Raw genomic sequence first — 26,842 nt, forward strand, 5'->3', positions numbered from 1 at the left:
GAAAATCCAAATCTATTGAAGAAACTTCTTTTTCATAAATAAGACTGCGCATCATTAAAATTTTACTCTGGAACAGTAACCTTTATCTACTCTGAATACTCATAATGATAATAGATGTGGGGAATAATAATAATAATAAATAATAATAATAATAGACTAAAGCAGATTTCATAGAACTAAAAGCCTAATATTAACCGAAGGAATTACTTATTCTACTAGCTTCCAAAACTCCTTACATCTAACTTTAGCATCTATAATATCTACTGTTCAACATTAACCAGTTTGCCGTCCATTTATTCATATTGTCAATACAGATTTTGCTCTTCATTGGTTTAGTTCGTGCTTCGGTAAATGGATATAAGATTTGAGAAATTTGTTCTTACAAAACTCTGTTCTAAAACCGTAGTCCGTCTATGGTACTCTTCGAAGACCTCGCACTGAAATTATTGTCTAAAAGTTAAGATTATTGAAAATAAATAATGTTATATACGGTATTATATATTTCATTCGATTCAACGTTCGATATCGTGAGTAGTGTTGTGAGTGAGGGAGAATTCTTATCCTTCAGAAGATAATAAAACGAACATTGATGTTATCAATGCTACAATATAAATTTTACTCTGGCACAGTAGCCTTTATCTACTCTGATTACTCATATGATAATAGATGTGGAGAATAATAATAATAATAATGGTCTCTGGTTTATGCCAGTTATTTATTGACAAATATGAGAAATGCAAGATCATGAAAAATTTTCCTTCCCATTCCAGTTTTTCTTTGCCGGTTCATGCATGACATATGAAATGCTTTTTTACCACCTCCAACAAATTACGTAAGAGTCGAAACTAGAGTAAACCTTGGACGCACGTCATAATCGATTACAAGCAATTCGTTTATATTGAAATCACTCAAATCCTCCTTAATTCGAACCAGTCTTCGGAAGTGAGTGGGAATCACATTCTAAGCATACTTTTTCAAAGTTCAGGATATGAAAATAAAACGCTGTTCGTATTTAGTAATCAATTTACAATAATATTATTCTTCAAAAATATTTACAGCGAATTCAAATCAATACATTATTATGCTCGAATCACCAATTATCCAAGGTGTAGAGAAGCAGGGTCTGAAAAGCTTTATTACGCGTCTATATTTTATATAAATAACACATTCAGTTCATACATTCTACTAATAATATATTCGTATTTCTCTTTTAAAAGCTATACAGTATTTACAATATGAATAAATTATAAATAGTATACAAAAGTCGAAATGCACTTTAGCTTGTTTATTGCATCCATAACAGCGAAAGTGCTGAACATAGGTTTATAATACAATCTTAAAATACCTATCAAGCTATTTACAATAACGTACTTTGAACTTAGAATATAGGAGAAGTTGAGATCGAAAAGTTTATATTATTCAATAGACTATGAATTTTATTGGAAGATCAATGAAAATAATTAAATATCAACATCTATTATGGTTACTCATAATCATATATAATTTAACAGGCAAATTACATTCCTTGTTACAGTTGAGTCATGAATGTTGAGCGGGCTTTAAAGCGGTTGAGTCCTTGAGAAAAATTGTCCTTCAAAGCTAACTTAGAGAAGTTTAAATATATATCTTAACACAATAGCAATCGATTATTTCGCTAAATCTTCAACAAGATCACAATGTTTACAAATTGAGTTAGTACTTTACATGTAAGCTAAAATGCATTCCAACTTGATCTCACAGGACGGGTAAAGTTCACTAAAGCTAAATCACTAGATTCCACTCCAAAAGTCCATTCACTGGTTTCTGTCCCCTCTTCTCTTTGGTTTTGACCTACTCTGGCTTCAGACACTCCATATTATTTCGTTTAAAGCAATAAAATAACCATCGTTTAACGATTAGTTGAACCTCTTGCATAAAACACCATTCGTATTAATACTATAAATACTTTAGTAATTGAAAGTTTCACTCCCAAATCACTTGAAACGATTCATCTTAAAATGAGTGAAATCTTTTTGGCTAGTAACAGAAATTACCTAATAATAATGATACTATCAGAAACATTTTTTTTAGAATCCCGCAAAGGATCCCTCACCAACAATAAGCCATAGGAGTTTACTTTTCAGAACCAATCCTACTGTTCTAAAATTACAAAGAGATTTTTGCTTATGTGTTGATGAAATTTGGCCAATATTACATGCTTGATTCGAGTAGATATAACAAAGAAACAAGTTGATGTTTTGCGGTTTTTTATGAATTCATAATTCCCAAACAAAATCACCATAGAAACATCATTGGTCTTCGGATGAGAACAATGTGAATCTCTCTCAGTTGAATTAAAAAAAAACTTACATTATTAGAATAGAACCGTGAATATATTTTATCTATTACAATAATTCATTAAATCATAAAATTTCCACCATAGAATGAGTGAGTCTTTCAGCTGTCGCTGTGGCTAGACCTTCCTTTCATTAACTACTTTAAACTCACAAAAAAAACTTGTAACACTATGTAAAGCTCTTGATAATTATATAGACGATTTGAAGATTCGTGCTGTTGTAGAAATTGAAAAGTTTGAGTAGAGAGTTCAATAATCTGATATCACAATATATCAAGTTGTCTCTTCTGATTTCTAAATGAATCAATTGTAAAATTATGTTTAATTTCTCTAATACTAAAGTTTAATTTTCATGAAAAATCATGTTTCAGTACTCATGACTAATTTCCAAGCCACATGAAGCGTTTTTAGCCGTTTTTGCACTGGCGGCGGACAAATCGCAGGGGCAAGAAGCTCTCTAATTGGCTGATGGGGTTGGCGCTCTGGAACTGGCTGATAATCTGCCAATCGGAGAGCTTCCTGCCCTGCCGACTCCAGTGCAAAAACTGTTTATTTGGCTTGGCTCATATTGTCAGTTGTCATCTGAGACTCATGTCCTTATTCCAATAAATCATGCTATGCAAGTAGAACCAGACATTTTTCGTGTTTTCATTCCACTATGCAGCAATACAAAAGGAAAGTTTTTCAATTGGAAGTAAAGTTTAAATCTTTAAATTGAAAATTGCTTTTCAATACATTTATGTTCTGTTATACAGAAAGAGAATACCACTGATTCTTATAATATGGGAGTGCTCACACGCTTGCAGTTTACCATAGTGTGAACACTCCCATAAGAACTAATGCTATTCTTACTTCGCTCAAAGTAGACATTTATTGTCAAGCAGGGCTCTAGATAACAAGACATTCAAATGAAGATTGAATTCAAATCACATAGTTCAATACAAAGTTCATAACCTCAGTCACGACAGAAATCGTGGAATAATCTATTTGATATTGTTTGACCTATACAAACATCAAGTTTAAATGCTCTTAGCAGCATCGTAACTTGTCACCTAAGGATAATGCCTTGAGTATTACAATTAATGATACATTAAGAACAGTGTATCAAGTTCAGATGCACATGACAAAATCGTAAGTTGCCATCTTCATGTGCAATTCCTAAGCAACGACTGTACCAGTGCTGTATCAGCTGCTCTGACTGCTATAGTCGAAAAAATGAATATTATTTTAGACTACGCAATAATATACAATGATATACTATAGCTGTTGATACAGTTATAGCGCAGCTAGAGCTGTCACTTTGGAATTGGACCTTTAAAAGGTAGAATTCCAAAGTGACGACTGTAACGCACTAGAGTGCTCGGCTGTAGCTACAATACAGTGTAGTGTGTAGTGTAATCAAGCACTTTAGTGCGGCTAGAGTAGTCGCGTAGGAATTCCACCTGAAGGTGATGATGTCTTGAGCATTAATACTCAATGCAACAAGTTTAGATGCTCATGACAAAGTCGTTAGAGTTGTAATGTAAGGATGATGAGGTTGTGACTTGAATCGATCAAGAGAGCAGTAGCACTAGAGTTAGGATTGTCCAAGAGGAGACAGATGATTAGATAAGCGTTGTCACTGGCCATAGTTATAGCCAGCGGCCCACTGTCACAAGGAGTGATAGTCGTGCAGCAAACTTGTGTCGGGGTAGGCTGCAGCTGCAGCAGCGGCAGCTGCATTGGACATGACGGTCGCCTGCAGGCTCGCTACGCTCGGCTTCATCTCGAGTCCGGGTAGCATGCTGCCCATCCCTCCCGCCGTGGCACCTCCCAGCATCCCTCCTCCGCCTCCCACTCCGAGGCCGCCGCCTCCAGCCACTCCGCTCGCGAACAGATCGTGGTGTGCTGAGAGAGGGTCCTGCAAACAAAAATGTCTTCGATTAGTATGATCAATGCAATCATAAATAGTATGATTCGTAAGATGAATGATTATGATGAAGATTGCAATCATGCAAGATTATTGTAAATGAAGAAGGACATTCTGAAAATGGAAAAATTTTTATTTGGCCGAGTTAGGACTTTTTAGTCCTCTCTGCCACTCAACCTTTTTTGTACAGCAAGATATATATGTGCCTATTCCTACCTTAAGGTGCATACAGATTTACGCGCCGCGAACATGAGCAATTCACTTTTAATCAGCTGATGCCAAGTTTTTCATATCTGTATCTTACCGTTTCTGTAAAAATACAGATATAATCAGCTGATTAAAAGTGAATTGCTCATGTTCGCGGCGCGTATATCTGTACGCACATTAAGCCTCATTCTCGCACACAGGCAGTAATGCCTCTGCGAGAGTAAATATTTCTTAATATATAGTTATATAACTGCTGTCATTTCTGTGATGCTGACATTGTCTTATTTTTATTGTAAACTGTATTCTTATTTTATGATGTACTACTGTAATTTCTTGTTGAAATAAATAACTTTTTGAATTGAATTGAATCGACCTCAAAAGTAAAGCTATCAAATTCTCTAAAGTTTTTTTTTCTTCAGCACTACAGCCCAATATGATCTTTGGCCGCCTCCACTACAGCTCTCCACACTTCTCGGTCCTCTGTTAATTGTCTCCATTCTCCATATACCACTTTTTGCAGATCGTCTCTCACTTCATCTTCCCATCTTATTTTCAGCCTTCCTATCTTTCTTCTTGAATGTAGCCTCTCCTTGAATATTATTTTAGGTATTCTGTTTTCGTTCATTCTACAGATATGTCCAACCATCTAAGCCGCTAAAGTAAAACCTTTAATTCTGCTATAGTAGGAGAAGAAAAAGTAATTGACATTTTTTTTAAAATACGTATATAAATGTAGTCTCACTAATTGTGAGACATACTTTCGAATTGCTCAACATGTTTCATTGTGAACAGCGAAAATGTAAATGATATTCAAACGATGAAAAAAGTAATGACTGTTGAAACGGATCCTGACCGAGTTGGGAAGCAATATTATATTTAAAAAAGATAAACTGCCGACAATGTTCACTTGAGAATAATATGAAATGAAGCAGAACCTTCATTTCTCCAGAACGTTAAACATTTGTAGTGGTTTTTCACAGTTCTTGCATGTTTCTGTGAACGACAAAAAATGGTTGTTTATTAGGAATTCTTATTTATGAATAATTGAAGCTTATTCTAGCTCACTTAAAATCACGTCCGGAAATCAGTAAATATCCCATATTTTTCAAGTGGATATTGTTGAGATAGCGTCGTTTGTTTAAAAAACTCATTCAAACAAACCTTGTTATAACAAGTCCCTCAACAATTGCAATACTTGAGAAATGTTCTGATAAATGCTATTGAAAGCTAGCTTGAAACGTGAGGCTTGAAAAATCAATTTTTATTTTATCAACAAGCAAAGTTGAAAACTTGGTAAATTATTAAAATGGATAATATGGCCTTAAATATGCAATAGAGTGAATGATAGGCTGATGAATTGAATAAATTTGTGAATGAATTGTCAGCTGCCATTTCAGACCATGTCTATGTCAATGTTAGTCAGGTGGCAGCTGAATTATTCACTATTATTTGTAATTATTATTTTCACGTTATTCAACGACTGCTAGCTATCAGGATGGACTTCATATTGGATAAAAATGTCTTGATGTGGTCAAAACCACCAATTTATTGGAACAATTTGAGATACTGGTCTCTGTTGTTACATCATTATCAATCTCCAGTGAACTAAAAGCTTAAACATAGAGCACCAGAATATTGAGTGATGATGAAGCTCTACGATCAGCCATTAACTGTGGAACAATGGAGGTTGAGCTCGACTGTCATTAGCTGAAACTGGATACACCTACGTATTTCTAGTTTGGCCAATGACAGTAGAACTCAACCTTCATTGGTCCACAGTTAATGACCAATCGACCGCACTACAAATATTCTGCTGTTCAATGTTTAAGCTTTCAGTTTGCTGGAGGTTGATAACCGTGTAACAAAAAACTAGTATTGCGCATTGTTTTAATGAATTAATGGTTTTGAAAGTATAAAATCAGTCCCATTCCATTCAATACGGATACCTAGTTACCTACATCACCTCCACAGCATAAAAATGTAATGTGTCCATCCGATAACATGTGACTGAATTATTGTCACTTGACTAGAATGAATACCATCTATCAAAAAACCTAATATCATAGGAGTTATAGAATATTCGATATTTGTTCTGTAAACATAACCGTGTGAATAATACATTGATCATACTTCTTGTTGTGAAGCGAGAAACCAAACCACGAATTGACTTCTAATTCAAGTTTGCCATTCATCCAATTTCATTGTATATTCTCAAGAATCAATAGGTAATATTAATTTTATAGCTCAACTTACTCAACCAATATTTTTCTTTGCCTTTTTGTGAATTTAAACAAATTTCAATTCACGAAATAGGTATGCAAAAAATCATTATAATTGAATGAATTATAATATGCATGAATTTTACTTATGAGTGAAACGACACCCGCATAGCACTACAATTTAGTGTTGCTCTATCACTCTTAATGAAAAAATTCAAATTGCAGTTGGAACTCATTATCATGATTTATCAGTTAATTACAATGAACTCTCTCGTGTAATCTGATACTCACTCCATTTCTCACTCATGCTCTTATTTGAATATATTGTGCTCTGTTCTGTTCACATCATTATTTGAATTCATTAAAGACCAAAATTATACAAAAAACCTTGAATATTGAAAAAGTTTGTCAAACAATTGAGGATTTCTTACGAAGACTCTCATGCAATGTTTGGAGTTTGATCATTTTTTCTTGAATTAAACACGAATAAAAATTTAGATTCTACTAATCTTTATATAGCTTTATAAATCTTCCTGCAAAGCAGGCTATTTGCAGTTCTAGAGGAGGTGTTTATTCCCTGATCCACTCATTTGAGTTATATTTCGAAATTGAATTAACCTTTGTAGAAAAATTTATTCTGTTACATTTGTATATTATAAACTTTCGAATATAGAAGAGTGGTTCTGAGAAAATCATCTACAGAATTTAATGGAATTAACATTTTAATATAATACCCTTTGAAATTAAAATGATTCTCAAGTAATTAGACTACTCACATCCTCTATCAATTTTTCCTTCTTTCTTTCTTTTCTTCATTCAAATGAATGAATAAAAAATACATTCCAAAAAAAACAAATAATATACAATTCTTGTTTTCAACGAATAGAAAAAATCTTCAACCAAAATCTAGTTGTAAAGATTAGCTAGGGCAAGTATCCAGAATTTAACATAAACTACAGTGTTGGAAAATGAATATATTTGGAAATTATAATCAACTGACTTCTTCAACTTCAATGCTTTTCATCGATTAAAATGTTCTGATATTCAATCATCTCAAGTTTTTTCAGTACATTGGACAGATGATTCCATATTCTGTTTTTTTCCTGTTATAGGATCCAGTGTGCACACCTCTATGATTCGCATGCGGCGACAGCGGAGGCAATTCCAACCACGGCTTAAAAATTGTCCCGATCACGTGGCCATCATGCAAATCGCAGTGGAGTGTACACAAAGCTAATGTAATGATTTTGACTTCTCTTCCAACTAAACAGACGTTCCGGCTGCTTTCTTGTCAGTTTTTTACTGAAATATGCGAATTACTGTATGTATGGAATACATTTTTACCTATGGAAATAATAATTATTTATTAATTATTATGTATTTTTATCTGTTTCTTTGTAAAGTAGCTGAATTATCTATAATATAATAAAGGAGAGAATCGTCTTAAACATGTACCGGACAGGAGATTCACGAATGACGCATCATCATGTCTGAGCTACTGAACTGATTATCTTGAAATTTTGCATAAAGATTCTGAATTTATCAAGGATTGACATAGTCTTATTTTTATTACTATTAATCAATTCTAATTTGATAATTAAAACAATTTCATCTAATCAAGCAGGGTTTTCTCCAAGATAGTGACTCCGTATCTTAGTTGGTAGCAAGCGCGGTTGATGAATCAATAGTTGCGGGTTCGAGACATATCAAATCAATGTTTCTTTTGATGGATTTTTTAAACTATTATAAAGATTATCCACATAATTTTGAACAAAATAGTAGATAATTATTCTATTTTTTAAATTTTTCCTAGACATAAGGAGATTGCATTTTACAACACCAAATTTTCCTCAGTGCAGAGCATGGTTTACATGCTAGTTTGTGAATAATTTGTGTATTGAATCATTTTGTCTCTTTGTAATGTTTTCTGAATTATCTGTGAATGAATTTTCAATTGATTGCTGACCTGTGGTAGGAGGGTGTGAGGGACTCCAATGGAGGGCGTTTTGTGGTTGAGTTCGACGCCATCAACCGACTCTGACGAACTGGAGTCGAGAGCAGGAGCCGAGCTTCCCTTGTCCGTGACGTCACCGGGACTACGACTGCCCGTGCTGAAACAAATGAAAAACTTAGTCAAATAAGGCCGAGCAGAGCGCATTTCGAAGATAAACAAGCCGGCTGCTGAACAAATAGCACTAGTGGGGTCCCGAAGGCAATGGGGGAACAGGATGCATACAACTGCTCGAGAGGATTCAGTCTTTCGCCGAACTAGCTGAAAAAATGACTAGAAAGATTTCAGTTCGCCACCTAGGATTGAAGTAGAATTGTTGGGATTCAGTCTTTTGCCAAACTTGTTGAAAAAATGACTAAAGAATCCTATTCTGCCACTCAGGATTGAAGTGGAATATAGTGCTGTGATTTGATTTTTTGTCATAGGCTACTATCTTTGAAAAATTACCTTTGTTAGGTCCAACCTATTTATTTTATAAAATTTATATACTGGTAATGGCAGCATTTGATTAACATCAGTGATGCTATCCTTGTCTTTCATTTGATAAAGCAGTTAGTGTTATCCTTTCTACCTCCACCACGTTGTCAGATCGCTTTGCAATAACGTAGAAATATGACTAACTAACAAAAAATTCAATCTCAATTATAAAAATTCATTATTAAAACATTAAAAATATATTTTATTGACTTATAGAATGTAAGTGATCGTTTTTAACAAGATTGGTTGTTGAATATCGATGACGGATCCAACCGAATAGTTATTAAATCTCCTCATCACCAATTGAGAGTTCTCCTCGAGTGTAGGATGCCCCATGGAGATATGATAATGACTCCATTTGGCAAGGTCATTAGAATTTGATAGTGAATAGGGAGGATTGAATTTCATGATTACAACCCTTTTTCTGTATGGGGTTCATCCCTTCCTTGTTATTCGTTATGAATGGAAAGTGGCAATGACCATTATTCAATAACTCTGATAAATAGACTCTGTTTCTCTGTCTGCTCATCGTAAAAATAGTCAGCTAAAACCGGCACACAAAACTATTCATGAGACGAAATGAAGTGCACCATTAACTTATCACATTAACTTGGAAAAAGCAATTGAACTATCTTGTGTTGAGAATTTCTGGATGAACAGAGGTTATATCAGCATAATTTACAAGATTATTCCTTACATGTCTGTGTTATAACTTTGACTAAGAAAGAATACGAATAAATCCAAACACAAGTACAGTAGTTCTACAGATACAATCATACAGTTAGTTTATTAGGCTACATCTGAACAATATTTCCTCCATGATGATTGAAATTTATGAGCACAATATTGTATCAAGCAGTCAAAAACTGCATTAACATTTTATAGAAAATTTTCGGAATCTATATTTTATAGTGCAATCAGTAGATTCTAAATTTGTGCTTTCTTGAGCCAATGGATGAAATAATATCTATATTGTAGTGTTTAGATAGCTCCATAACTGTCATTCAATCATTTTCATAATTATTGACATAGCAATGAACAATAAAAATATCTGTGAACATTCAGCAAAATAGACCAGTGATGACGAAAAGAGGGCATTGATAATAAATTAATAAAAAAATAAATGGATTTTATGATAAAGTTCTGATGGAAGAGCATGAGGGAGAGTAATTGGTTGATGAATCATAAACGGGATTTATTTAAAAGGGACAGATGGTATAATTTGAAATGAGTAAGAACTATAACTACTAATAACTTAATAAGAAAAGTGAATAGCCTAGAGAAGATTGAGAAGGAATTTTCATGATTGAAAAGAAATAAATGATCATGGATGTGAATTTCGACCATTAGCAAAAAGACAAAAGACAACAACTCAAAAAAGGAAATGTCAATAATTTAAAAAATGTCACTAAAAAACGTCACATTTCATTCCTTTTTTTCTTTTATAGTAACATTCTACAATTACCTTAACAAATTGGATGAGCATCGATAAGCTATTTGGTCTTTTTTCTTCCATCCTCTTCAAGCTTACATTCCGATTAGTTCAGATGTTGGAAAGGAGTGTGAAGGAGTTACTAAGATACTGTAGTTGGAATACTCGTTAGGTATCACAATCCTGTCAAATATCTACAAGTACGCTCCAAAGTTTTTAAATAAAATATAGCGACTTTCAGTGTGAAGTTAGAAGAGCATTTTCCAGAAGTTAATTGAAAATTGACAGTTCTGGGATGCAGAATCAATAGTTCTACAGTTCCTGTTGAGTTATATCAATAGTTCTATATATTCGAAATAGATGGATTTGAAAAAGTGTTCATCTAAGTTCTACTAAATAATTTTTTATGTGAGAAGAACACAGATAAGTGTTTATAGATCCTTATGAGAGTTCTACGAAGAGGAGGTCATCCTGGACCCAGAACAAGTGAGTTCTAATCGAAAAATGTGATACGAAATTTTCCATGGCTATTCGAAATTAAAAAATCGAGATAATTAACGTTTTCATAAGAAGAACATCGAATTCAGATATTTTGGATGTGAGAACCGCAGTTCTAGGCATGGGAGATCACATTGCTCACAGAACTGATGAGTTCCAATCGATAAACTTCTTACAAATTTTCTTATTGCAATTTGAAACTCGGAAACATCAGAGCACTATAGTATATAGTGACCATAGTATGGAACAGACCATACATTAGTGAAGTTTTGGAGTTTACTTGTCTTTATATTGGCGCCTCATTTTCATGGTTCATTATAAGAGACTTTTCTAGTATTCAATGTATTCATATCAATAGGACTTTGATGTTGCCTATTATTACAAATCAAAACTTCTCAATAAATGGAAAAGTTGAAATGAATTTTCGCAGACTGCCTAGGGAAACAATAGTCCCATCTGCACTTCCAAAATCCGGAGAAAATAGCTTTACTATAGTATGGGGGTCAGCTATTGTTGTAGATATTCTTATTGTTAGGAATATTCGACACCTTCCAGATTGCAGACTGGGAAGACAATAAGTCCTCCTATTTGTAAGAAATACCATGTTGTAAGAAAAGCACCATGTTTCTTCCGAAAAGAGTTTTTAGCAAGGAAAGGTTTTGTTATGAAATACGTTTGAACCTCTGAAAAGTAAGTAAGTAAATTGAATTTATTGCCAAATACAAGAAATATTTCATGAAATGATCATGAAAATACAATAGTTTAAGGCGTGACTGGAAAAAGAAGCCTTGAGCTCCAGTCACGAGTTCTAAAAATAAGAAATACATTTTTTAATCTAATAACAGCAGAAAAAATGGAACAATTCTGTTGATGGATGATGATCTATTTATGTTGAATTTGATCAATAATCCAAGTACTTGATAAACAAAAAATAAATGCACAGAAAAAATAATTGCTGAGTTTTTATAATTTTTACACAATAATAAATAAGTATAATCTATCAATGCATTCATTTGCATTCATATCATGCAATCTAGCAAATGTATTCAATTGACTTGACGAATATAAAACTACTCAACCGTAGTCTTCCATAAATAAGTTATATTGCCAAAATTGGTGACTCAGCCAACTCAGTTCTCAATTCCTCTTTGAGGGTTCTTAAACCCTCTTTGTTTTTGGGGATCCAGTTTCCACATAGAAGGTTACGTTTGACTCATTCATATAAATAATACAGCTTTCAACGACAAACAGGTTAACACTAATATAAAGAACTTCCTTCCCTTCCAAAGCAAATGAATGAATATTTCAAAATAATAATACAATATTGTCTATGCAATATTCTCGTGTACCATTTGTTGAAAGTAGGAATGGAGAGGGAATTACGATAAATTATATTACTTTCACTTTTCATAATCTTCATTTGCAAAGTTAGAATAGCTCTCCTCCTGTTGTATCTATGATATCAAAAACGTGAATTATCTCGATTTCCGAGTTTCAAATAGCCATAAAAGTTCTAAATGAATTTATCGTTTGAAACTCACCTGATTCTTTAATCAGGATGATCTCTCCTGCCTAGAACTGTGGTTTTCACCTTTCAAATATTCAAATTTTGTGATCTTCTGGTGCAAACGTGAATTATCTCGATTTCCGAGTTTCAAATAGCCATAAAAGTTCTAAATGAATTTATCGTTTGAAACTCACCTGATTCTTTAATCAGGATGATCTCTCCTGCCTAGAACTGTGGTTTTCACCTTTCAAATATTCAAATTTTGTGATCTTCTGGTGCAAACGTGAATTATCTCGATTTCCGAGTTTCAAATAGCCATAAAAGTTCTAAATGAATTTATCGTTTGAAACTCACCTGATTCTTTAATCAGGATGATCTCTCCTGCCTAGAACTGTGGTTTTCACCTTTCAAATATTCAAATTTTGTGATCTTCTGGTGCAAACGTGAATTATCTCGATTTCCGAGTTTCAAATAGCCATAAAAGTTCTAAATGAATTTATCGTTTGAAACTCACCTGATTCTTTAATCAGGATGATCTCTCCTGCCTAGAACTGTGGTTTTCACCTTTCAAATATTCAAATTTTGTGATCTTCTGGTGCAAACGTGAATTATCTCGATTTCCGAGTTTCAAATAGCCATAAAAGTTCTAAATGAATTTATCGTTTGAAACTCACCTGATTCTTTAATCAGGATGATCTCTCCTGCCTAGAACTGTGGTTTTCACCTTTCAAATATTCAAATTTTGTGATCTTCTGGTGCAAACGTGAATTATCTCGATTTCCAAGTTTCAAATAGCCGATCAAAAGGAAAAATTCAATATTCTCATATACCATTTGTTGAAAATAGGAATGGAGAGAAAATTACAATAAATTATATCACTTCCACTTTTCATAATCTTCATTTGCAAAGTTAGAATAGCTCTCCTCCTGTTGTATCTATGATATCAAAAACGTGAATTATCTCGATTTCCGAGTTTCAAATAGCCATAAAAGTTCTAAATGAATTTATCGTTTGAAACTCACCTGATTCTTTAATCAGGATGATCTCTCCTGCCTAGAACTGTGGTTTTCACCTTTCAAATATTCAAATTTTGTGATCTTCTGGTGCAAACGTGAATTATCTCGATTTCCAAGTTTCAAATAGCCGATCAAAAGGAAAAATTCAATATTCTCATATACCATTTGTTGAAAATAGGAATGGAGAGAAAATTACAATAAATTATATCACTTCCACTTTTCATAATCTTCATTTGCAAAGTTAGAATAACTCTCCTGTTGTATCTATGATATCAAAAACGTGAATTATCTCGATTTCCGAGTTTCAAATAGCCATAAACGTTTTCAATGAATTTATCGTTTGAAACTCACCTGATTCTTTAATCAGGATGATCTCTTCTGCCTAGAACTGTGGTTTTCACCTTTCAAATATTCAAATTTTGTGATCTTCTGGTGCAAACGTGAATTATCTCGATTTCCAAGTTTCAAATAGCCGATCAAAAGGAAAAATTCAATATTCTCATATACCATTTGTTGAAAATAGGAATGGAGAGAAAATTACAATAAATTATATCACTTCCACTTTTCATAATCTTCATTTGCAAAGTTAGAATAACTCTCCTGTTGTATCTATGATATCAAAAACGTGAATTATCTCGATTTCCGAGTTTCAAATAGCCATAAACGTTTTCAATGAATTTATCGTTCGGAACTCACCAGTTCTTTAATCAGGATGATCTCTTCTGCCTAGAACTGTGGTTTTCACCTTTCAAATATTCGAATGTTGTGATCTTCTGGTGCAAACGTGAATTATCTCGATTTCCAAGTTTCAAATAGCCGATCAAAAGGAAAAATGTCGTATTCAATTTTTCAATTAAAACTCACTGGTTTTGAGTCCAGAATGACCTCCTCTTCCTGGAACTCTCATAATTTAACATCTATAAGCATTCTTTTGTGTTCTTCTAACGAAAATACATTTTCTTAGTAGATATTGGAAGGGAGTTTTTGAACCCCATTTATTATTTCGAATATTTCCATGGAATTTTTGTTATAACTCACCAGGAATTGTAGAACTATTAATTCTACATCCAGAACTGTCAATTTTCGATGTAGCGTATAACCATGAACGCTCATTGAAAATCGCTCATTGGACGACACCCTCCTGGTAAATGCTCCTCCAAATTCACACTGGCACATCCTTCTGTTATTTTACTGTTGAAAAAAGGCCAGCATATCAGTGTTCCAAGAAAAATTCCAGTGATCGAAAATTGAAAGAAAACCAATCCAGGAAGTCCTCTTCTATTTGAAAATGGAAAATTGATGGAGTCAAAATTGATTAGGAGTCAAGATTCAAAATTATACAGGACCAAATCGTCCATCCCAATGATTGAATTGAAAAACCAATAATTCATATCGAACCTACATTTTTCCCAAAAAAATTAATTACATGATAATGGCTATACAAAATAATAAAACACAATAAAAAATGAAATAACATCAAATAGGATAAAATATAAATATATTGAACGGGAAGTCTCTGCATGGCTCGGACAAACCTGAGCGCAAGTGGTACTTCCTTCCTAAAAATTCAATAATTGAATGCTAAGCTGACATTGATGTGTGTTATCATTGCATATGATCTTGTCAACGAGTTTAGCAGTGATGGGACACCAAACCGCAAGTACTTCGACCCCAGGGGAGTTTCATGTATGTTCGATTTGGCGCAAATAACAGTTACTTCTAATGTCGAATAACAGGCTTCATTACGATTAATAAATTGAAGTGGGGAGGGTCCCTAGAAGCACTCGACGGTAGAGAAGGAAGGAACAATGTGTTTATTGCATAATGAGAGCTGGCGGGTTGATGGGGTGCACAATGATAGGGTGCAGTGATGGTAGAGGGGGGAGGAGGGTGCAACCAGGAGGGTGCTGCAAGCTAAAAGCAGAATGGTGTCCGGTTACAAGCCAAACATGCCACTGGCCACACCAAAAACATCTTCCTCCCGATATTACCCTGCTTGAAAACCTTCTTCAGACTTGGGCAGCGAGCTCACAGTTCTGTTGTTATGACGCTTTCGATCAAACTGCTCTCTAGAGTTCATTGAGATTTTCAAGAGTGTAGAATCAACGATGCCCTAGCAACGTTTACTTCCAACTTGGATAATGCAGCATGTTGCGAAGAACTCTTTCAGTGCTAGGACATACAGGGAGCTAAGTTATATCTAAAATATCATAGGTTTCTATATTTTTATCTACTTATATGGATACAATCCATATCTGCGATCCTATAGGTTTCAATATATGTATCTAATATATGGAATCTATAGATATATAGAAAGCTATGGGGGATCGCAGATCACTCTCTGTGTGGCTGGGCCCTGAATAGCTATACTGAGGAGAAAAGCTGTCACGGAAAAGATAGAATTCCCTTACCAAATCTGTATCTGTGAAATAAATGACCTTCAAATAATACATTTCATGTATCAAGTTATTTTTTTAAAGTACATCTACAATAAATAATATTTATTACTGGATATAGGTTATAAAGAGACCCACATATTATACAGGGTGTCCCACCAAAGTTGTTACAGCCTTTAAACGGTGTCTGATCATTGTGGACTGAATTTGAGATATAGAAGAAACATAAAGAAGTAAACAATAAATTCATTCACAACTGATGAATTTTCAGAACAACAGAGGTCTGTTATACAGAACAACACTGAATTATCATGCATTCAATGCATGCATTTCTGCATTACAATACTAATATCACCTTGAAATACAACTGCAATAGATTCGATAATTTTGAAGTTGTGAATGAATTTCTTGTTTACTTCTTTATGTTTTTTCTATATCTCAAATTCAGTCCACAATGATCAGACCGCATTTATCTATTAATTTATTTACATATTTCTATCTAATCCTTCGCCTTGCAGTTGCTAAATCACGATTTTCAGTAATATTCATATTGGAGGTATAGTATTTTGAATCTGAAGGAATATCTTGAGTTTATGAGGATTTGAGTACAGAATTTTCAGTAGCTAAGATAATCAACACACACGATTCATGGTTTATCAATGTGTACAGCAATTTATATAACAGTTTCCTGATCGATATTACTGAATGCGAGGTGTTGGAAAGGGGAGTCGAATTTTGAAATTGCATTAATCTTATTAGTTTTGCAGTAGAACTGCGGTTTGGCGAATTCGCTGCAACAATCGTTTAGCGCGGCGCTTAATGAGATCACATAAAAATATCGGAATTGAATCGGCGGTGGTAATGGCAGACTATGGTAACACTTGTGTTTTGTGCGGTTTCTGACTGCCGACCGCCGCAAAGTAATCAACCGCTCTTGCGTTAAAAACGTCATTACCGGCGCGCTTTGTAATTCGCTGAAATTGCAAGGCGCTTGTGCCACCTTCTCTTCGGGTTCCGGTCGGATGGCGCGAGGCTAGTCCGACCTGCAATTGCCAACTTAAATTACATGCTTCAACAAAGATTGGCAACACTTGACACGTCTTTTCCAACAAAATACAGCCGTGCAGTCTGGCTTCCTATCTACCCAGAAAATACTCGGTTGTGTTATCTGAAGACAATATTCAATTCAGTCGACAAATCAATTTCACTCAAATTCATTCAGGAATATGATTGGTTTTTGGCTAACAGAAAGAAACCCATCTCAAATCATGCATGATTAAATCATAATTGATGAGGGAGCATATAGACCTAATACGCATTTCACATCTCATGTGTGGATTAGTTTCCCTAATTACATATCAATATTGGGGCACCGAGCTTCGTTCGTTATTAATTTATTAATAAACAGAACTCAATTCTTTAAAATGATTGGGAAAGGCAATCATGCACAGCCCAAAACTGTTTCTTCCCTGAATTTTGATTTATACACTATACATATTCCAAAAAGTAGGAACCCATACACTTGAATTCAGGTAAAATTTTCAGTCCAAATATTTGAAAACATAAAAGTTCTAATTTAGATTGTTTACATACCAAATTGAATAACAAAATAACACTCACTAATCACTTAGAACTGAAAAATAAAGATTGACTTTGAATATTATGATATATACCATCTCATGTCAACAAATCAGATTATTTTGATCGAGCCAATTAAAATTTCTAGATTTCTCGCGAGATACGGTAAGGTAATTTATTACACAGCTGATCTCCTACACAGGCACACGCATCTTCTGTTATCGACAGACAACGAAATTATCTGTTTTTCGAAGGATGAATATTATCCTTTTCATGCCCTTCAGCGAGTTTGCTTAGGGATGGGACCTAGTGCAATCGAATTTTTATATCATAAAAACCTACTATATTCCAAATTTCGTGAAAATCGTTAGAGCCGTTTTCGAGATACGTTGAACATAAATAACCAGATAACCAGACACAAAGATATAAAAATATAAACAGATATACATGAATCGCTCGCTTAATATAATAGGATGTGAATTGGTGAATGAATTTACAATATGTGTTAATGGAGTAATAGTGAATATGGCAAGATTGATGGTAATAGGTTTGTACGATTCGGAATCTAATTACTTGTATTTGATTCACACAATGGAGTATTCGATCATATACCATGTTAACAGTTTTCAATAATTTTTCCTCTCATAGATACTTGTGAACAACAGCAATAAATGAATCTCATCAGTCCACAATACTGTAGTTCGTTTATCAATCAAACTTCCGGTTTAAGGGTGCTTGCAGACTCATATTCATGCCACGAGCACGCGCAATTCACTTTTCATCAGCTGATGCTATGAAAGTTCATTATATCTGTATCTTACTTTTTCTGTACAAATACAGATATAATACGCTTAGGATCAGCTGCTGAAAATGAAATGCGAGTGTTCGTGGTGCTCAAGACTGCACGCACCTTAAGGTACGCATCTTTAGTTATAAAATATTATAATAGGAGATAATGTTCGTGGTGCTCAAGACTGCACGCACCTTAAGGTACGCATTTCTAGTTATAAAATATTATAATAGGAGATAATCTCACAGTAATAAGATTCCTCATCATATATGACAAGAAATAAACAACCATTCCATGACGTACTCTCTTGGAAATAAAGTTATAAATCTGTAAATGAACTCAAATATAATTATTTGAATCTATCATTTTCATCCCAGATCGATATTATTCGGTTGCTTGATCTTTTGTGAATTAAATTCGAAACTGTTCAACCGAGAAACGTAGATTTATTTGTTCTACAGGTATCATATCTATCTGCTCCCATTGAACATATCCATTCGAAATCTATAAAATAAATAAATCTAAGATTCTCGGTTGAACTTTTTCGAATCCAATTCACGTAAGATCAAGCGACCGAATAATATCGATCTGGGCACGACAATTATAGATTCAGGAGTTTAAATACTAACCGTCTCAAGGAGGGTCTTTATCGTACAGGTCTTAACAAGAAGTGTGAAGCAGGCGTGAAATCATCTCCCTTTGAAGACTAGAAAGATCACCGAAAAGCAACAGCGTTCGCAGATGACAGAGAATGTTCGAGCCGGCTCGTATAATAATTATCGACCGACAAAATAATAACAGCGACAATGGAGCGAAGAGGATTAGAAGTGAGGAGAGACTCGGTGGCACGGTAGATCTTGTATATGCGTCGAGAACAAATCCGATTAGATTTGAATTTTTATTCGCGACGGGTGAAGAAGAACTCGGAACTCGCAAGACCTTTTTGGTTTATCTCCCTGTGGCTGTCTCTTTTACACCAGTTCTTTTCTCTTCTCCCCTAATGCGCTTAAGACAACACGAGACGCGTTTGCGAGCAAGGTGCTCACTTCCTCCTCCTACCACCCCTCCCCCCACAACCCCGGGGTTAACCCTCTACTGTTGTCGTTTCGCTCTCGCGGTTGTAACCCGAGCCGCTTCACGCCTCCCGAGAAATAAAACATTTGACAGAACGGAACGAAACTGAAAGAAGTGCACAGCCAGAGCAAAGAAATGAGATGGAATGAAGTGAGTGTCGCCCGGCCGCCACCCACCGGGAATATCCTGCTAGCTATGCTATGCTATGCTCACCTATCAATGCACCTTTCCTTCAACAGTTCAACCCATAAACTAGGCTCACTCCATCAACTATCACACCTACTCTATCCAGAGAACATTGAATGCAAAATTCCATATTATCTTTATTATTATTAAAATTTATATTATTAATAATATATTTTTGTCTGGTTTATAATTTTTGAAATTTTCCACTGAAATGGAATTTTCTTATCATTTGTCATTCTTGGTTTTTTTTCTATTATTCTTCTTTTTTTGTTTGTAAGATTTCTTTTTATAAGTGTATTTTTCATTTTTGTTTGTTATATTTTCTATAATAAACTCCCTTCTTCTGGGAGTACCAGGACGAAGGAAGAAGGAAAAAATTATTATCATTATTATTATTATTATTATTCATTTCATTCATCACATGACAAGTGAGTGTTTATTGCAGTCAAAGTCGGCCTTTTGCAAGAGTTTGGTGCATTACTAAACTGAAATGTTCAAAAATGATCTCACAATGGATGCTGTGCTGAGAACAACTGATTTCTCCATGGCATATTTTGCACTTTTCGATATTCCCATCTGACAAAGATTTGCTGACACTTTTCTAGTTACAACTCCAACCGTGGAGATAATGACAGGAACAATTGTGACCTTTTCTTGCATCCAGACATCCTTGATCTCAGTAACCAAGGGAAGGTACTTGGAGACCTTTCCATTATAATACTGGTCCAAGTTGTGGCAGCATGATATGCCAACATCTATTAGTGTTGTTTCCTTGGCTACCTTATCCATGAGGATGATATCTGGCCTATTATGAGCAACTGTTCTGTCTGTCAGCACCGACCGTTTCCAATATAACTTATGTAATTATTATTATTATTTATTCCCTGTTTGAGGTTTTGCTTGACCACCCTTTCCCTGGGCTCCGACCCCCAAGGAAGAGTGACAAGCGATTTTTCCAGAGTGACTGCTCCACATGTCCATGTGGTAAACAATCATACTGGGTCCGTTACCATTAAATCGTTCGCTCTGAGTAGACGTAATGAGCCAAGGATGACAGCCTTCTGCATCTGACCTGCAAGCACAGCAGCAGGTCTCTCACAGGCTGGAATCGTTCTAAGGCTGGCCAAAAATGAGGGTCTCATGCCTCCCAGTACACCTACAATCAACACCACCATTCTCACAGAGTAGCCTGGGTTTTGCCTGCGCAGCTCCATTAGTAGGTCATGATATTTCGTCTGTTTTTCCTCCTCTTTGGTGACAATGTTACTCTCAGCTGGTGCTGAAAACTCAATGACATACATTGTCTTCGAAGTGATGTCAAGGAGGACAACATCAGGCTTTGTGGCTCTTAAAAGCCTGGTGGTGGAGAATGAGTAATTCCAATAAATTCGGCACCTCTCATTCCCCACAACAGATTCAATCTCCCCTGGGGCATAAGGCGGCACTGGTGTTTTGTCGATACCATATGAGTGTCTAAGATGGTGATAGAGCACTCGCAGAGCAGCATTATGTCGATGGATGTAGCCTGCAGTCGCATGCACAGAACAAGAAGACAGGATGTGCATGATCGTCTCTGGTGCTCTATGACATACCCTGCAACTGATATCAGCAACATCCATGTGCATTACTCTGCTGCGGTATGACAATGTGTTGATGACACCATCTTGACATGCCAGTATGAAACCCTCAGTCTCAGATTTCAGGGCTGCTGACTTCAGAAAAGCAAAAGTCAGTGGTTTGGACAAGCCTTGCTCCTCAACATGCCTGTAGAAAACACCATGCAATGACTTGTCCTTATGTTGCTGCAACAGGAGTCTGGACTCAGCAGTCTTTATTATTATTATTATTATTATTATTATTATTATTATTATTATTATTATTATTATTATTATAATATTTAATATTTAATATTTAGTCAGGTTAGTAAGTAGTCAAGTTATAAATATGTAAAGTTAGTAGCATACTAAAGTTAGTGAACAGAGAAGAAAAGGAAACATAAAAATAAAAATTCCAATAGGCTAGATTGATTTTAATATGGAAAATAGAAAGAAAGTATTGTATGTAAAATGTAATATGCTGATAGGTTTAAGATTATAAAAAATATTGTAATGAATTATTACTGATGTTTATAAATTTTGAAGGTTATTTGATTGTGCTTCTGTGTTGTGTTCGTTTGTGTAATCTCTAGGCTGACGGCTACGGCCATCTGAATTTCGTTACTTGTGTATGAACAGTCAAAGAATTAAAGAGCGACTCAAGTGGTGAAAATCGGAACTTACTGTATGTCAAACTCTCAAGAATTTCCTCATTGTAGAATAAATACAGTAATGATTGAATGTGAATATATTATTATTATTATGTAAATGATTTTGACACTCCTCAATTAGCTATAAGCTAGAGGAGTAACTAAAAGCACTGAGTGTATTATGATTGTAATGTAATTTGAAGGAATGAATAAATTGAATAAATTGAAAAATAAATTGAAATTATTATTATTATTATTATTATTATTATATTATTATTATTATTATTATTATTATTGTATTTACGATACAAATGACACTGATGTAATAACATTGGTAGATAAAATAATAAGGTAGATTTGTGCTCGATAGTTAGAAGGCTCGATAGTCCTTGTGCTATTTTTCGGGCGATGACACAGTCCAAGACTATGATTGTATAGTAGATTATGAATTGATCTCTCAACTTCTATTTTTGGATTGAAACAAATCTAAACTGTGATTGGTAGAATCTAGTTAATCGGTAAGTTAAGTATAATTATTGCTTTAATCTAAAATAACCATTTATGTATGTAGTTATAGCGATGGTAAAGTCGCCAATCAGATGAGTGCAATTCAAAATTGGTGTATTATGACAATGAATAGATAAAATAATGTAAATATACTCTCTGACTCTATAGAGAAACCATTATCAAATGAATAAAACATATCTCGGTTATTCTCAGATGCGAATAGATGACAGTTACATAAATATTGAAAACCCCATAGATGATTATGTATCTATTATTAGGAAAATTGGTTTGGTTGAATAATAAGAAACAAAAGTAAATATTTTGTGAGATTTCTATCACAAGATCACTCGATAATAATGTGATGCTATATTTGATTTACATAACAATAAAGACATATGAAAATCATAATTCATCAAATGGAGTTAGTAGGATTCAATTTAATTTATTATTTATATTGCTGATATCTCACTTATTACTGTGGGCCTGAATTGATGCTCATATGCTTTCACTCTACTCTCAATGACTGCTTTCAAGCTCAAAACAATTTAAGTTTGTGTTAAAAATGAAAATAGCTTCCAATCAATGATGAATTTGTGATCTTATGTACAGTAAAATGAACATCTACGTCATTGACTGTGATGATTTCATTTCATGAATGCAGTTATTCCTATGAACATCAATGACAAAATATAATTATATTCAGTATACTTAGTATTGATTGGAGTCTCAGGAAATCTGTGAGCTTGGAATTTGTATAAGAATCGATTGTGAATTAGCTAATGTCATTGTATCTGAACGTAGAGTTCGAGATTTCCCGTGTGCTCACATTGTAAAGCTTTAAGAAAATGTTACATGATTGTTACAGAGCTCGCGCTTCATCTATAAAAAAAAACTATTGAACATGGAGTTTCATCAGGAGTTTTATTTGGAAGTGATAAAAATTTTCAGTTGGATTTTAGTTTGATAAAGAGCCGCTATCATCCGAGCTACGCCCCCTCAATAGCTGTTGAAACACACGCGCAGGACTACTGATAGAGCAGACTATCAACTACTACTGACTACTAACTACAAGGCTTCAAGCCCTGCTAACACATCGATTTTTGTTCTTACGATATTTTTGTATCAGATTGAATGAGACTTGACAAACATCATCACTGTTTAATCCAATAGAATTTATAAGGACGGAAAAATATCGTACGAACAAAAATCGATGTGTATGAAGCTAGCCTAACAGACTGACAGGGCATAGAAAGACTGTCAGCATTTCTCACATATATCGTCAATGCTCCCCTCTCAAGCAATGCTGACAGTTTGAAGTGAAATCATGTAGGGTAACTCACTCGTACCCTAAAGATGAAGGCGACAGAAGACAAACATGTTCGCAACCCATGTTGCCCACGATGGATAAGAACCAGGCGTTTGCCGTGTTTTTACAATAGACTAGAGCACAGAACGACTTGTCCAATAATATTTTCGTAACAGATGAAACATGTAAGACAGCAATTTTGTTAGGATCAAGTTGTAAACTTGGTAGACATTAGGGGTTGGAGGAAGATTCATTGAAATTTGGTTGATCGTTTTTTCCAGTATAATGTTAATGGAATAATTTTTATTGCGTGTTTCAATAGATTTATTTATTTATTCATTTAATCATTCAGAATTACACAGCTTACAGAAAAGTACCACAGGATTCATGCCCAAAAAGGTTCCAATTCTATTTTTTTCATAAATTCTGTATTTTTTATACAAAAGTCCAAATGGAGCAAGGTTAAGTGTATCACTTTAACATTCTTCAGTTACACACTCAATTTACAATTCAAAACACACAAAAATCATTCTTTAATCAAAAAATACTTCTAAATCGAATTAAATCAATTACAAATATTCAGAAAATTCCAAACTTTGAGAAAAACTATAAGGTTACTTGGATAAATTACTGCTTCGATCAACTTTGGTTAACTGCTGTTGGAACAGCCGTGGGTTCGAGTTGTGTCAAGTCCATGGCAGTGTTCATTTTCATTGGGCATTGCCCACGGTTAGATAAACTCTTACTACGTGGGAATATTCAACAAAAAACTTAATAGTTCTTGAAACTATCTTTATACTTATAGGAATTTAATTTGTTGGTTTCCTATGTTGAAATTGATTAAATGAAACTAGATGAATGATGAGATAGTTTTAATGCTGGAATGACAAAATTGAACTCTGGATAAAATCCTACCTCAGCAATCGACAGCAAAAAACAAAGGTTGAGAACCATGTGAGTGCAGAGGGTTCCATGAAGTTTGGAATACCTCAAGGAACAGTTTTAGGACCAATTTTGTATTCGATCTTTGCAAATGAGTTGTGCTCCATTCAAATTCAAGGTAGAGTTATAGCCTTTGCTGACGATACAGCACTCCTTTTTCAAGGAAAAAACTGGGAAGAAGTGTTCCAAACAGCAGAGATAGAACTCACAAAAATCACTAGTTGGTTAAGAAATAACTTATTGTCATTGAATTCAGAAAAAACAAAATTTTTAGCTTTTTCTTTAACAAATAACACAAAACCACACATGACAACAATGAAGCTCCATAATTGTGATAGAAATTGTAACAATAATTGTAATTGCCCACTAATAGAACGCTCTGACAATATAAAGTATTTAGGAATAATAGTAGATGATTCATTGAAATGGAACAAACACATAACATATACAACTGCCAAAATAAGGAAGCTTATATACAAATTCTATCAATTAAGGCGTATCATAGACAAAGAAATGTTAAAAACTGTATACTTAACATTAGTTGAATCTCTTTTAAGGTACGGTCTGTTAGTTTGGGGTGCAGCTAACTTCAGTTTTATAGATCCATTATTTAAAACTCAAAAACGCATTTTGAAAATAATGGGAAACAGGGAAATCCGGTTTTCAACTGTAGAATTATTTATAGAAAATAGAGTACTCAGCGTTAGGCAATTGTATATATTGTTGTTATTAGGGTATATGAAAAAACATCAAAATAGGAACCATATCATAAATCATAGCCATAATACTAGAATAAGAGAACGTTACAATCAAGAAGTACCAAGAATGAATACAGCGTTTGGGCAAAGATCACTAGGATATTTAGGGCCTACAATATCTAATAGAATACCATTAGAAATCAAAGGAGAGGAAAATTTCAATAGGTTCAAAAGAAAAATTAGACATTGGTTATTCAGTATTGGGATACAAAGTAGTGAGGAACTAATAGTAAGTAGGATTTAGATTTAAGCAGTATTCTTTTAAATAAGGTAATTTATATGTAGAAAATAGTACCTCGGTTTAGTATCTTTGTACTAGGTGATGCTTAGGGTATAGATATAGTTTTAGATTTTTGGAATTTTTGTATTATCTGTTGTAGCATAAATTAGTATTAATTTGATGATAACCTCGACACATATATTATATAGTGAGGTATCATTTTGTAAACACTGAATATTGTTATATTATTGAAAATATATGAAAAAAAATATGTAATGTATGAATTTATGAATAAACTCCTCTGGATGTGTCGTCCAACATCCAGAGAAATTATTATTATTATTATTATTATTATTGTAAAGCTTTAAGAAAATGTTACATGATTGTTACAGAGCTCGCGCTTCATCTATAATAAAAAACTATTGAACATTGAGTTTTATCATGTGAATTTATAAAATATTCCAGTTGGATTTTAGTTTGATAAAGAGCCGCTATCATCCGAGCTACGCCCCCTCAATAGCTGCTGAAACACACGCGCAGGACTATGATAGAGCAGACTATCAACTACTACTGACTACTAACTACAAGGCTTCAAGCCCTGCTAACACATCGATTTTTTTCGTACGATATTTTTGTATCAGATTGAATGAGACTTGACAAACATCATCACTGTTTAATCCAATAGAATTTATAAGGACGAAGAAATATCGTACGAACAAAAATCGATGTGTATGAAGCTAGCCTAACAGACTGATAGGGCATAGACAGACTGTCAGCATTTCTCACATATATCGTCAATGCTCCCCTCTCAAGCAATGGTGACAGTTTGAAGTGAAATCATGTAGGGTAACTCACTCGTTCCCTAAAGATGAAGGCGACAGAAGACAAACATGTTCGCAACCCATGTTGTCCACGATGGATAAGAACCAGGCGTTTGCCGTGTTTTTACAATAGACTAGAACACAGAACGACTTGTCCAATAATATTTTCGTAACAGATGAAACATGTAAGACAGCAATTTTGTTAGGATCAAGTTGTAAACTTGGTAGACATTAGGGGTTGGAGGAAGGCTTATTGGAATTTGGTTGATTGTTCTTTCGAGGATAATGTTGATGGAATAATTTTTATTGCGTGTTTCAATAGATTTATTTATTTATTCATTTAATCATTCAGAATTACACAACTTACAGAAAAGTATCACAGGATTCATGCCCAAAACGGTTCCAATT

At 34.2% G+C, this 26,842-nt stretch overlaps 1 protein-coding gene across 1 annotated transcript in view; it reads right to left on the reverse strand.

Moving 5' to 3' along the window:
* Positions 1 to 1,009: 1,009 nt before the first annotated feature.
* The window catches only part of LOC111054376 (homeobox protein six1-like), a 71,836-nt gene continuing 46,003 nt past the window's right edge, over positions 1,010 to 26,842 (reverse strand). The window contains exons 2-3 of the mRNA XM_039426291.1: positions 8,637 to 8,781; positions 1,010 to 4,235 (exon numbers count right to left, since the gene is read on the reverse strand). Of these exons, the coding sequence (XP_039282225.1) occupies positions 3,987 to 4,235; positions 8,637 to 8,781 (394 nt within the window). The 3' untranslated portion in view covers positions 1,010 to 3,986. The remainder of the gene's footprint in view (positions 4,236 to 8,636; positions 8,782 to 26,842) is intronic.

The sequence above is a fragment of the Nilaparvata lugens genome, chromosome 4, assembly GCF_014356525.2.
Source record: "Nilaparvata lugens isolate BPH chromosome 4, ASM1435652v1, whole genome shotgun sequence".
In the NCBI taxonomy this organism is placed as follows: Eukaryota; Metazoa; Arthropoda; class Insecta; order Hemiptera; family Delphacidae; genus Nilaparvata; species Nilaparvata lugens.